At 41.7% G+C, this 14687-nt stretch overlaps 1 protein-coding gene across 1 annotated transcript in view; it reads right to left on the reverse strand.

Moving 5' to 3' along the window:
• Window positions 1-1408: 1408 nt before the first annotated feature.
• gipr (gastric inhibitory polypeptide receptor) overlaps window positions 1409-14687 on the reverse strand; it is a 43257-nt gene continuing 29978 nt past the window's right edge. The window contains exons 9-15 of the mRNA XM_030067100.1: window positions 12516-12576; window positions 10171-10240; window positions 7214-7302; window positions 4135-4273; window positions 3940-3981; window positions 2427-2519; window positions 1409-1691 (exon numbers count right to left, since the gene is read on the reverse strand). Coding sequence (XP_029922960.1) covers window positions 1410-1691; window positions 2427-2519; window positions 3940-3981; window positions 4135-4273; window positions 7214-7302; window positions 10171-10240; window positions 12516-12576 — 776 coding nt within the window. The 3' untranslated portion in view covers window position 1409. The remainder of the gene's footprint in view (window positions 1692-2426; window positions 2520-3939; window positions 3982-4134; window positions 4274-7213; window positions 7303-10170; window positions 10241-12515; window positions 12577-14687) is intronic.

Below are 14687 nucleotides of genomic sequence, written 5' to 3' on the forward strand. Positions count from 1 at the left end.
TGTGCATCCCTGGGAACAATCACTTTGGATCTTATATAAACTGTTTGAGAAATATAGCTTTCGAAAAAAAAAGTGGTTTTGTGGCACAACTTGCCCCTGGTGCGGGGTAAATTGTGCCATTAGAGAGAATACACTGGGGTAAATTCCTGGGCCTCTTCAAAAATATGTGGTCACATGACCAAGTTCTTCTATGGTTTTCTAGATAACAGGGGTGGCACTACTTGCCCCTTGGCACAAATTACCCCACTCTCCCCTACACCCTTTTTTCTAACGTTAGCTAGCTCTCTTATTTTGACAGAAAACGGAAGTGCGGCACAGTTATTGTGCGGCTAACTGTTTACTTCTGCAAAAATAAGGTGAATAGCCTTATTTTGGGTTACCTCAATATGATGCAAATAATCGCCCCGGCGGTTATTCGGGTGGGCGTTTAATACGCAAAATGGGTGCAGACCCCAGGCGTTTATAAGAACCAGGCGGCTATTTGCGGCCGGGCGATTGATTAGGGAAATACGGTAGTCGCTAAATCGGGCGATTATTGTGTTTATGTTGTGCATTAGAGTGAGATCTGGATTTTCTCAGAAAGTAAGAGTAAAACTGCACATACATGACTGTATCTTAACCTGCTGCACAGTAAAACCAATCAACAGACTGTGTTTGACATGTTTTCTTTTTCATCTTTCAACAACTAGAGGTAGAAAATGGAGAAACCAAACATATTGATTTATTTCATGTCAGGTAGGACAAGGCTGTACACGGTTATCCTGATCTTGTCTGTTGCTTCTTCTGTGAAAATGCCCCAAAAATTCAAATCCCTTGATCCCACTGGGAAATTCTCTCTCACTCTCTTGCACAGCAAGGTCAGAGGTCATGTTCATTTACAGAGCAGCACATTGGGACATGTAGGGATTCATTATCTTGCTCAAGGACACTTCAGCACGTTTGATGCTCATGAATTCAAAGACTTAAAGCCAGGTCCTCCAGTTGAAGCGCTGTCACCCTTCATATGTCACCCTGCTGCTCGACAAATGTGCCACAAAAAAAACGAGCTGTGCAGCAGTGAATGGAGCTGTGTAAATAAACAGCCTTTGAAGTTACGAAATGATGTATAATTGGCACTGTATCAGATGTGGCTCCAGTCCCAAGGAATCTGATTTCACTTGAGATGGGCCCTGCCTCGTCAGTGCAAGACTGTTTGAGTGTCTTCAAAAAAAAGTTTGCTGGTCATACGTTCACACGTTCTCATAGTTCCACAGTCTCAGCGATGGATGATACATCCTCCCAGTCAGTAAGTGCAAGTGCCTTAGACGCCATTATTCGCCACTACTTCCTGACTGGTTTTGCAGTTCTTGTGCAATCCCAGATCACACGGCACCAAAACAACATTCAAGGCCATTTTTTTTTTCAAATTCTCAGCAGTAGCTCTCAGAACACTTCTCCTCTTCATTTCCCCTTCCTCCTCTGCTCCCGCCCGTTGGTCTGTCCTGTCGATGAGGCGAGATGTAGCAGTAGTTCTTGAGCTGCCTCGCTCCACGGTAGCTGTGGATGTGGTGGGCGAGGCCGGGCTGGGGGAAAGCAGAGGGCGGAGGCGAGGTGGAGGAGAGGTTCCCACTGCTCTCGTCCTGGCAGTGGCTGTGTGGCAGGCAGGAAGATGCATGGTGACACCGGGCGGACAGCGGCAAGCTGGTACCCACCTGGAGAAACATTTACATATTACCATCATATTATCATAATATCATGTTTATAATGGAGATTTGAAGTTAAATGGAAGAATCAGGTAACTGGAAGCCATTTATTAATTTGCTAAAGTAACACCCACCCCCCCAAATGACATAAAAGCTGTAACTTCAAAACTTTCACGGTAGCATAAGTGGCAACATGGTACATGTTTCCTCTATGATTACATCTCACTTTCCAATTTATTCATTTTGGAGTATAAAATTTTTTAATTATATGTAAAGATTATATGTTAAGGATATCTGAGTCCCTCTTTCACCACAATCTGCTCATCTACCTACAAATTAATCAAATCACCGTCAAAATTGAGAAGTCTAGTCTAGTACAGTAAATACACAATAATACAATGTGCTTACTGAAAATTTCCCTGATATATAAGCACTTGAAAAGGATATAACAACACAGTCAAAGCAAAGTGTGTATAAACATAATTATTTATACAATCTCATTAGTTTAATTTGTATTAGGGATCTTTCCATTTAACACTTGCACAATGTGCAGCAAAATACTTTATCAGAGGTTCATACTCTGGTTAATCCTGTTAATCCTCTGGAATAAAGCCACTGGAGAGGAAAGTGTTTCCAGCACAGACTCTTTGAAATGTACAGAGTGTAATACAGTAGCCTACAACCACTTTTGCTTTGTTACAGATGTGTATTTTTTCTGATGAGCAGCTGCTCAGTGGCGCCCACCTGTGGCACGTTGCTGCCAGTGTTTCTCAAGTCATCCAGGGCGGTCAACCCCAGCCTCCACCTCTGCCACTTCTTCTTTATCTCTGCCTGCACCTGAGAAAGACAGGCGAGTTGGGGACGGGGAGAGGAGAGAGAAAGCAGGAAAGAGAACGGCAAATATGACCAATTCTGAACTTGATTATGATAATCATATATCAGCCGCCAGGGCTACTGGGGGACTTTGTAGTCAAACTAGACATGCTGCTCTCAGCCATTCCTGACGACGGCAGCCCGATCATTTTTATGGGGAACAAAAATATCCATCTTGACAAACCACCAGCAACTGACTTCCTTTCACTTCCATACTCATTTGAGCTCATACAGGCCTCCACCTCTCCTACACATAAAGTGGGCAATACACTCGATCTTTTGGCTCCAAACTGATCCACGGCAAATCTGACTGTCCCACCCCTGCCTCTGTCAGACCACTTCTTTATTCAATTCACAGTGAACCTATCAGAACGTCCTCATGCTCCAGCACAAAAAGCTTCCTTCAGACAAAACCTCTGGTCCCTTACACCGACTCAGCTCTCCAACAAGGTCTCAGCTACCATGCCATCTCATGATGTAAAACCACCCCTTGCACATGGCTCACCAGTGTCATCAGAGAGCATCAGCCCACTTTCATCCCAAACTGCTTGTAAACCCTTTTTCCCTTGTCACAGAGGAGCAAGTCTCCAAACTTAAGCTTGACTCTTGTCCTTCTACCTGCCCGCTGGACCCTATACCCTCTAACCTTCTGCAGGACATTTCACCCACACATACCCCTGCAATCACACACATCATCAGCTCCTCACCCACACTGGGTGTGTTCCCCATGTCACCCAGCTACTAAAGAAACCCACACTCAACCCATTTCTGGTTGAAAATTACAGGCCAGTTTCACTTTTGTCCAAAACCCTTGAACACATGCTCTTTAATGATCAGAACAGGCTTCAAAAGGTGGACACTCTCCACACTCCCAGTCTGTTCTCTGGTAACTCATCAGTATCTACAGGTCAGCCATTAGGGATTATTCTTAATAATTATTATTATAATTGAATAACTTAATAACAAGTACTTAATAATGATTATTATTAAGTACTTGTTAGTGATTCATCAGTTATCAGGTCGTTCCTGGTTGTTCCTCCTCACTCGTTTCTCAGTTTACTAACCATTAACTCATGATAAGCTCCTCTGTGAAATTTGATTAGGAGTCACTCAATAACTGTGTGTTAACTAATGGTTTACTAGCAGTTAGTTACTCATTTGTTCATCGGCTAACTTACTGTAAAGTGTTACCAGTTTGAATGAATGAGCTGAGAAGAAACAAAAACAACTTGTTCATTACTAGGTGCATAATTCTGTGACGGGCATTTTTTTTTTTTACCCGGTGCTCCTGCTAATTCCTGGGCCTGATTCACAATGCAAATAAGCTGTGTACAATCACACACACACACACACACACACACCCACAGACACACACAGAGCTTACCTCCTTATTGACAAAACAGTAGAGGATGGCAACAAGTAAACCCTGTGGAGAGAGAGGAAACTCTTTAACATCGATATGCCACTCGGTGGATGTTTTTTTATTCACAGCGATATAAAGTTTCAGTGAAGTATCTGTCAGTTTGCGTGGCAGGCGGGCATCCAGCCTCTGTCATCGTTTTACCAAACCCTGCCCTACCTGGAAAGAGTTGAAGAAGAGCTGAAAGAAGAGGTTAACGGTGCGGAGGACGCCCTCCGTCTGCTCCTCTGTCATCATGGCAAAGACGACCTCATGGATCCCCAGCAGAGGAATCAGGGTCAGGGTGGATTTTGCCAGTCTGGAGGGACGGGGTCACACACACACACACACACACACACACACACACAGAGAGAGAGACACCACATGTAAGGATGTGAGCATAAGTTCATAGGACAAGAAGTTCATAAATACAAAAGATTCATAAAAAAAACAGCGACCACTCATAATTTTTAAAAATTTAATTTAATTTTTATTTCATTTCAATAAATTTCATTGTAATTTTTGCGACTGTGCTTCCAGTTTCCACACTAAGAAGCAGTACTGATGAAAATAGGTGTTGTTGCCCTTTTTGCCACATGCAACACACACACACACACACACAGACACACACACACACACACACACACACACACAGACACACACTCACACACACAGCATGATCACACAGATCTGATCAACACAGTTTGTCTGGAGAGTTGACTGTGTAGAAATACATTATCTCTATTTTTAATAATAGAAGGGAAAGCTCTGTCTGAAGGGGGGGGCGGGGGGGGTGTTAAAATATATAAGCATATATGAAATGATAAGAAGTAGAAATAAAAATAAGAAACTAAAAAAAGTACAATAGAAATCAATAAAAATATGTGCGTTATGTAAAAATGCATGCATTAATCCTACAATCATATTTCAACAGTATGTTCAGAAATAAGAAATTGAGAATATGTGAAGATATACCTATACCATTGTCTGTTTTTTTTTTTTTTTTTAACCACAAAATACATAAACTTTGTGGGATCGCTACAATGTCTAAAAAGAAAGATGTGTAATGGAAAATGAATCAATACTTTGTGCAATCCTACAATAAAAATATTAAAAAAAGATATACCTATACCATTTACATCTATACATCTTCTTCTGCAGTTTCCTATTGATCCAAAAAGGAGAGTTACATCTGTGATCTAGATAGCAATCAAGTGATAGAATGGATTATAATGGACATTTAACTTCTTTCCACATTTTATTAATTTGTTTAAATGTTCTTGTTTGCTATATCATTCATTAATTCATTTAAAAGTGCTATGTATCCCAGAGTTTCCCTTGAACACTGAACAGGTATGGTGGTTGTCACCCTGATACCCTGGAGACTCTGACCCATTTCAGAGGCTTTTTACACAGCTGCTAAGAGGTAACAGGACTGTAGTTTTTACAGTGCTTTCAATCTACAGGCCCCTTAAAGTGCCTTACAGCGTATGGCACACATTCACACATTCACACATTCACAAACTGATGACAGCCAATATGACTCAAGTCGACACTTTGATATTTTAGGCTACTTTCTCACTTACTGTTTTAAACCTACCAACCAATGAGAAACTGCATGTTGGCTCATGAAAATAACACATGATATAGAATTACATAACACAGAGGAGAAATGCAGCATCTCTCTCTCTCTCTCTCTCTCTCTCTCTCTCTCTCTCTCTAAATATATGTATATATATATATATATATATATATATACTTATATACAGTGGTGGAAAAAAGTTTTTGGACACCCTTTCGGACACCCTTAAAATTTCAGTCCAGTTCTTGTGTGCCTGGGCCCGACGAAGCCGGGCTAACATCTGTCTCTCATTGATCAGGGGCTTCTTGATAGCCTTGTAGGACCTTAAGCCATGATCTAAAAGTCGGCCACGTACAGTGCAGGTGGAACACTGGACACCAGTTTGGTTTGACCACTGCTGCTGAAGCTCCTGTGATGTCATTCGGCGGTTTTGCCTGCACATGTGATCAGGATGTGGTCATTTCTTGCTGAAGAAACCCTTGGACGCCCAGATCTTGGTTTGTCTTCCAAGCTGTTGGTTCGTCTGTATTTCTGCAGAGTGTATCCAACTGCTGAAGGACTGCATCTGCACTTCCTGGCTATCTGGCAGCAGCTGTACCCTTCCTGGCTGAGAATCTTTATCTTCAGGTGTGTTTCCTGCGTTAGGTTGTTTTAGCCATTTTTGTGACTGAAGAACTTTCAGATGTGCTGGCTTTATATCGACACGAAGCTTGGCAACAAAAATTATGTCTTTTAAGAAAAAGAACGACCTTCATCACTGGTACCAAAATGACCCAATACTCCAAATTTCTTATGTATTTTTATGGAACCAATCAATTTTAAGTTTTTAATGGCTTTTTTAGGATTTGTTTAGTATTTTGGCTGTGACTGTACTAAAAGAAATTGCACTTGAAGACCTAAGAGTGATTCTTAATGCAATATTTCACAAATGCATGGGGTGTCCGAAAACTTTTTTCCACCACTGTATATATATATATATATATATATATATATGGCGTACAGGTTTGCCATTCATTCAATTTATCATTCATCATTGATTAATTGATCATTAATTTATCATAGAAACCTGTTTTTTTTTTCTTATTACACATAGTTGCTAATAATTGGATGCAACTATTTCAAGTGATTTTTTATTTATTCCAAAACATCTCAGGGATGAGACATGCTAATAGGCCTGATTTGGCCGGCGGGCCGAATCTCTTAAGTCTTTGACTCAGGAGAAGCAGAAATTCTCAAAGAAACACTGACCACTTGATTTGTTTGCCATAAATAATGTCAAATTTAAAGAAACAGAACATCAGCAGCTTCAGTGTAAAAATGTTGGCATAAACCTTTAAAAACCCACGTGGGTTGAGCCCGTGCACGAGCGGTCGTCTCAGTCATCGTGAAGCTGTGCGTTTCAGCTCTCTGTCCCTGCACAGCTTCAGCTTGAACAGCAGAAGGCTGTGTCAAGTCATACAAGATATCAAAAGGCTGACACGGGCTCTGTGTTACATCTGCCCTGATCCTGCAGTACTTTCTGCTGATCCCACAGCAGCTCCTATGTTCCTGAGCTACACAATGCCACTGACTTGGAACTCTTTGGCTAAGCTATCGTCTTGCAAAGCCCGTCTTCCTGAGCTAAAGGAGGGATTATTACAAACTATTTCTGTAGCTGTTATTTCCATAAAGTCTTACCTGAACTTGTAGTCAGTGTATCTCATCTTATGAGCCTTCAGCTTGGATATTAGGATTTGTATGATGCGGATAAAGATGAAGAAATTCACCTGAAGACATAAAATCACAGAATCAGTGGACCAATCAATCAGTTGATCAGGTCGCATGTAAAACATACAGGGAGAAAAAAAAAGATTCTACTTTCAATACTCAGCATCATCTACAAGCCATAATCACTGTTAATCCTGTTATTCTGTACAGATGCAGAATTGGCCAAAATATCCAACAGAGTGATTCAGTTCCCTCCCTGGACTTGGAATGGAATGGAATGAAAGCCTCTAAATTATGACAGCAGGGCTTGCAAGGTAGCTGAAATGACAATATCACATAATTCATGGAGTGGAACCAAGGGAATGGAAAGTTTGCCTACAGGTCACAGAAGCTGGGAGGTTCCAAAACTCACCATGCCACCTTTAAAAATTTAAAGGGGAATTACATTTTTAGAATATATTGAAACCTCAAAATATTGGTTGAGATAAAAAAAAAAAAGAAAAAGAAAAAGAAAAAATCCAGCCACAATGAAAGATTTACCTGAATTTGGCTGCTGATAATTTCCTAAAGAGGCAGATGACATTTAACTTTCAGTTAAATCAGGTCAGGAATTGTTAATTTGATGTATTTTTTTCTTTCTCTAATTCAGTTTTTTCCTTTTTCTTTTTTTTTCCTTAAATATTTTTATGTCTATTACATAATGATATAACTACATGGGAAAAACTGTTAAAAAAAAAAAAAAAAAGAAACCTTAATGACTATAGTTGAAGTTTCTACTTGTGTCATACCTTGACTGCAATAAAATGTATTGCACTGATCAGTCAACATCATCATCAATCTCTCCTTCAGACTTTTATGTATAACTGCACTGAACTGACGACCATTTAGACACAATTGTCAAGTAATGAGGAATAAGCAAACAAGGCTAAATCAAAACCTAATATATGGCTGGACTGTGTATGTATGTATGGTTTTATTGCACTCTTGCTTTGGCGATCTAAATGTCTGTTTCACATGCCAATACAGCTCCTTTGAACTGAAATGAATTGCATTGAAAACCAGGAGGATTTGCTTATTATGATTCCCGTCGGCTGCCATAATAACTACAGAATCAGCGCGACTACATTTAAAAAGGGTCTGTAGCATCAAAACTGGTTCAAATTTTGCAAAAATACTTTAAGATAGTATATCAGAGGAGCCAGGCCAAAATGCACCTCAACCATCAAGACCAGTCTTCTTCTTCTTCTTCTTCTTCTAATTATTATTATTAGCTGAGAACTGAGAGCGGCTTCCACAGCTATTTTCACTTCAGCAAGATGTTTATCTTCTAAAACAGAGAAGCAGCTCTGTTGTGCAGTGCCGTTCAGCAGAAATATCAAAGATCCACCCAGCAGTTTACAGTAAAAAGGTGCCAGCCTCCTCCTCACTGGTGTGTTTGCTACAAAAAGGATCTTGATGATGCAGCTCCTTGGTGTTCAGAGGCAGTGACTGTGTTTACAAGGTCTTTAGTATCCCAGTTTTGATTGGGTTTTTTAAGTATCCCGTTTTTGTGTTTGTGCATGTAAACACCATCTCTCGAATTCAGAAACCGGGTTATGACCTTTTCCCAGTTTTGCCACCTGGAGTGCTCCAATAGAAGCCGGGATACTGGAGCATGTTTACGCCTTATCCTGGTCTCTGATGGCTGCCCACCGTGTGCACAGGCGCCACAGTGAGGACACCCTGCTCATTCTGAAGTTTCCTCTCCACTCTGAATCTGTAAACTCCATGAGAACCATCCTGTCCCACCAGTCACATCTACACATTTTCATCCACTGTTGCCTTGTACTGCGTGGTGGCAGAGACAGCCCAATACCTGTCAAAGTTGGTGACGATGAAATGGACGAGCCGTAGCTGGAATGCGACGTGAGTATTTACTAACGCTAAGCCTGCTAGAGGCCACAGAGGTCTCATGTTCGTCTTACTTCTAAATATAATAAATATAATAAAAAAAAATCACACTTCCCGCTCAATCTGTTGTAAACAAAAGACGTAAAAGATGTAAGACAAGCCTGTGCAGACAGAGTGCAGTGATCAGAAAACGGGTTACTGGTATTTATCATGTATACAGGGATATGAATAACCGGGTTTCTCTGCGTTCCATGTAAACATCATATCCCGGATATGCTCAAAGCCGGGATAAGCCTCAAAACCGGCATACTAAAGACCATGTAAACACAAGCAATGATGAGTCAGACATTAATTTTAACCCCAGACTCATGCAAGTCAAACAGCCACAGAAATGCCCTGCCTTGTTCCATGCACGTGTCTGTGGGTGTGTGTCTTGTTTGTGTGCGTCAGCCACATCTATTGGAGGCATGAGTGGCATTTCTGAGTATGGAAGCCTTCAGATTCTCAGCCGTGGACGTGCGGCGCTTCCTGAGGAGATGCTGAGAGGCATGACGGCTTGTAGGAAGCATGACGGAAACGATGTGACGCACAGCTGAGTCAGCACAACATGTTGACTGCACACGTGCACAGCATCTCAGCCGAGGTGAGCAGAGTGCTGTGTGCACATCGCCTGCTGGCTCTGCACATCGCCCGCTGGCTCTGCACATCGCCCGCTGGCTCTGCACATCGCCCGCAGGCTCTGCACATCGCCCGCTGGCTCTGCACATCGCCCGCAGGCTCTGCACATCGCCCGCAGGCTCTGCACATCGCCCGCTGGATCTGCACATCGCCCGCTGGCTCTGCACATCACCCGCTGGATCTGCACATCGCCTGCTGGCTCTGCACATCACCCGCGTCCTGCTGATGTCTGTGCCATTAGCAAATAATCAGTGAGCAGATTCATTAGAATCTCCTGGTATTGATCATCAACCTGTGTGTGTGTGTGTGTGTGTGTGTGTGTGTGTGTGTGTGTGTGTGTGCCAGTGCTTATATGTTACCAGAATGGCCAGCAGGATGGGAGTGCGGATTATCCACCAATGAGCCATGTTCTCATTTATCTCCCAGCACCTATAAACAAAAACATGCAAACCTCTAACCACTGAGTCTTTTTTCAAGGCTGCAATATCTGTAATGGAAAATTTATTGTGCAGCAAAGCAATCAGCACAACATAATTTAAAAAAAGAAAAAGAAAAGAAACTGTGAAACGCTGGTTGTCAGTTTTACAAAATCATAATAAGTGCTATTTACTAAAAAAAAAAAAAAAAAAAGTAACACTTAACATAAGGAATAGAAATTTTTTTTTTTTTTTGGTATCACTTTACAATAAGAGTACAACAATTAATGTTAGTTAATGCCGTAATAAACATTAAGTAACAGGTAATAAACATTAAATAACAGTTAACTAACCGTTAACTAATGTGTCAGAATCATTTACTAAAGCTGTTCATGCTAAGGTATTAATTTATATGTTATTTAAGAGTTATTGTAGATATTATTAACATTACTAAATGCCATAATAATCATTAACTAACAGTTAATTAACCATTACGGCATTAACTAACATTAACTAACATTAACTAACGTTAATTGTTGTACTCTTATTGTAAAGTGATACCAAAAAGGAAAAAAAAAAAAAAGAAAGACATTTTCTATTCCTTATGTTATGCAAGCATTTCGATCAACTTCATCCAAAGCAAGATTTTATGGTTGGTGAAGAAAATCCAGTGACTTTTTGCAGTGTTCATAAAGAACATACACAATGCTGTGAGCTAAAACTACAGAAAATACAACACACATCAGAATGAACAAGGAAAAGTGCAGAAAATTACATGACCAAAGAAATGGGTACAAGAGACAGATGATTTATGAGTTACAGTTTAGCGAGATCATGGCATGTGGGGATAAAGGAAAACTTTGAACTGTTTGCTTTCAATCTAATTTTAGGGTGTTTTCACACATATTTGGGTCGACCCAATATACAATGTATCAATTTTCAACTGGAGCGGCTCGGTTTCACATATGCTTTTTATCGCTGCACCAAGTCCACCGCTCTACAGAATGGAGCGTCAAGTATCCATGAAAAGAAGGAAAAGAAGGTTGAAATGAAGCCTCAAGATGTAAACAGAACACACGTGAACGATGGAGACTCAACAGCAACGCCAGCAACGGCAGTGTGGGCAACCGCCCATGGCGCAATCTACTTGGGGGCGCACGAGAAAAAAAAATCGCCAGTTTTCTAGATTATTGACCCGCACATGCTGCGGCACCATCAGTCGGCATCAGGCGGGCCGGCCGCGGCACCGGCCGGTACAGCGCCCACCCGGTCAGGTCTGCCGGATCTGACAGGTGAGCGGCCGGCTCGCCTGATGCCGACTGATGGTGCCCCGGTGCCGCGGCCGACTGGTGCCGCGGGGGCGGGGGGGTTGAAGTAGTAACATGAAAGGGCGCAAGCCAGTAATTTCGCCTAGGGCGGCAACATAGGCAGAAAGTACTGTAAGGCGTGAGGTAAACATATCTGTACATACAAACAGTGCAAACCGCTCGCGCTGCGAGTCGTTCCCTCCGACACTTCCGTTTTCTGTCAAAATAAGAGTTAATCGGTCGAATTAAGATTACGGTAGACCCTTTTTTCTAACGTTATATAGCTCTTATTTTGACAGAAAACGGAAGTGCCGCACAGTTATTGTGTGGCTAACTGTTTACTTCGGCAAAAATAAGGTGAATCACCTTATTTTGGGTTTACCTCAATATAATGCAAATAATCGCCCTGGCGGGTGGGCATTTAATACGCAAAATGGGTGCAGACCCCAGGCGTTTATAAGAACCAGGCGGCTATTTGCGGCTGGGCGATTAAATACGGTAACAATGTTGTCCTCTACCCCAGCCCAGCCTAGTAGCCCAAACTTGTGGAGTACACCAGGCTTGGACCGACCTCGGTACGGCTGTTTAGGTCGACCTCGGGTGCGGCTAGTTGTGTTCACACTACCCGCACCGCACCAATTAGGCTGGCCTAGACAGTTAGGTCGACCTAAACACTGTATGTGTGAAAACACCCTTAGTTTCACTTATGTTTGCTTTGCATCTCAATGTGGAAAGTAAAAGCTGATGCAGTGCACAGTGTCCTGATTTGGAGTATTCTTGTGAAGATGTCTGATAATATCTAATGTCTGATAGACACTCACTGAAAAGAGATTTGAATGGGACATGTTTGCAGGCTCATGTTTTAATAGAATGATCTCCATTTATGCTGATTTCATGCTGGTTGGCCACTTTGGCTGCACGGCACAGAAAAAAAACAAACAACAAAAACGCTACTAGTTTGAAAGAGTGAAAATGACTGACCTTGTGTTTTCATACAGGTAACGTACGATAATCCAAGGAACCACAAATAACACCGGAGTGCCTGCACACACAGCAAAAATGTGTAAATACAGAATACACACATATAACACACACATAAAGTCACCCAGATCGATGACATCACGACACCAGACTGATGGTTTAACTTAAAGGCCCCATGCTGTACACTTTTCCAGAGTTTTATTTTACCTGTTGATGTATTTGTGGTTTTGAGTACCTGTGGTCTGCTAAATATAGTTTCACAGCCCCTCTCTCTCACCTGTATCCCGGAGCTCTGGCAGCACAGTTCATTTAGCCAATCAGAAGAGAGAATCAGCATCTCTCCACTGATTGGCTGACTGTTTTCTGAGTGACATATGGTCGGGCCAATCACAAATAATACCGTCGACAGCATCAAAATGTCGGGTTGTTGTGTGTACCAGGGTGGGAATTATACCACGGCTACAATGGCCGTGGCCGTTGTTGCCCCTCGCTCTGGCCGTAGTGCCCTGAAAATAATTGTACCCCTCACGGCCAATTTGGCCGGTGTGGCCCAAGCAGTCAATCTCTCAAGGTTATCATGGATGCAAGAAAATCCGGAGGGGAAAAAAAGTGAATCCCGACCCCAAATTAATTGAATTTCTGCTCATGTTGGTGACTTTGAAGCAAAGCAATGTTTTGCATGTGCGCGTAACCATTACACAACACGTAGATCCGAACGAGCAATCTGATTGGTCAATCAGACGTCTAGAATGTGTTCAAATGAGCATGACAGCACGGCTAGCTGTGCTCAAATGAAAAATACCTTATCACTGAAAATATTACTCCATGGCAACACGAAACGTTTAACTGAAACCCGCATCAAAAGCCGCTGTCAACTTTGTTAGCCTGCATAATGAACCATAATGAAACAGCTGATTTCTCAGCTGTAAGGAAATAAGAGCTAAACAAGATCCTCTGTCAATTTTATGGAGCTTTAATTTCTATAATAAAGAGAATGAAATGCCTCAGCAGAGTCAGCACCACGGACAGTACCTGCTGAGGCAGATTCAGCACCACGGACAGTACCTGCTGAGGCAGATTCAGCACCACGGACAGTACCCACTGAAGCGGACACAGCGCCGTGGACAGTGCCTGCTATGGCAGATTCAGCACCACGGACAGTACCTGCTGAGGCAGATTCAGCACAATGGGCAGTACCTGCTGAGGCAGATTCAGCACCACGGACAGTACCTGCTGAAGCGGATTCAGCACCATGGACAGTACCTGCTGAGGCAGATTCAGCACCATGGACAGTACCTGCTGAGGCAGATTCAGCACAATGGGCAGTACCTGCGGCTGCAGATTCAGCACCACGGACAGTACCTGCTGAGTCAGATTCAGCACCATGGGCAGTACCTGTAAGATTTTCCACAGAGATGTGCAGGCTGTAACTTTGTTCTTGTTATTAATGTGTTAATGTTATCAGTTATTAATTAGCCTTTTAATCATTATTAATTTATTTAGTCTTTATGAGTTTCCTTGGCCATTGATTTAATTAATTTGTCAATTTGTTTGCGTCTGTACATTGAAACAAACATTTAATAAATCAACACATCTGTGAAAACTGTCGTCTTTACTTCAGAGGTAAATTGATAACGGCCTGAAAAGGTGATGGACTATCAGTCCATGAAAAAAATATTTTTTTCCAGTGGATATTCTAGTCACAACATAATTGAGCTAGCAAAGCAGTTTTGTGTTGCTATGTGTGGTATTTATTCAGTTTTGGGGAAATCATGATGTCTAGAAAACATAATAAGCCCAAGTTGGCTGGCCGACAAGGACTAGTTAATGTCAGATCTCATGTATTTCCACTGAAATGGAGAGAATATTAGCAAAAAAAAAATTATTTTGAGAGCGAAATGCCCTTAGTATGAACACATTTTGATTATACATTTTATTTTATAGGTAATAGTTGTATAATCGTATTGTATTTTGTGTAATTTTTTTTGTTTAATTGTATGAAGTCATGAAGTTTATTCATAGCATAGGTTACAAGTCTATACATTTTACTCAATTGCCTTGGTGCCCTGGCATAAGGCCAAATGGTCTTGCCCCTAAAATTGTGTAATTCCCACCCTGGTGTGTTGTCAAAATCGGTATTCTAAAGGCTGACTCAGGTTCTATAGGAAACCT

Source organism: Myripristis murdjan, chromosome 13 (genome assembly GCF_902150065.1).
Source record: "Myripristis murdjan chromosome 13, fMyrMur1.1, whole genome shotgun sequence".
NCBI lineage: Eukaryota > Metazoa > Chordata > Actinopteri > Holocentriformes > Holocentridae > Myripristis > Myripristis murdjan.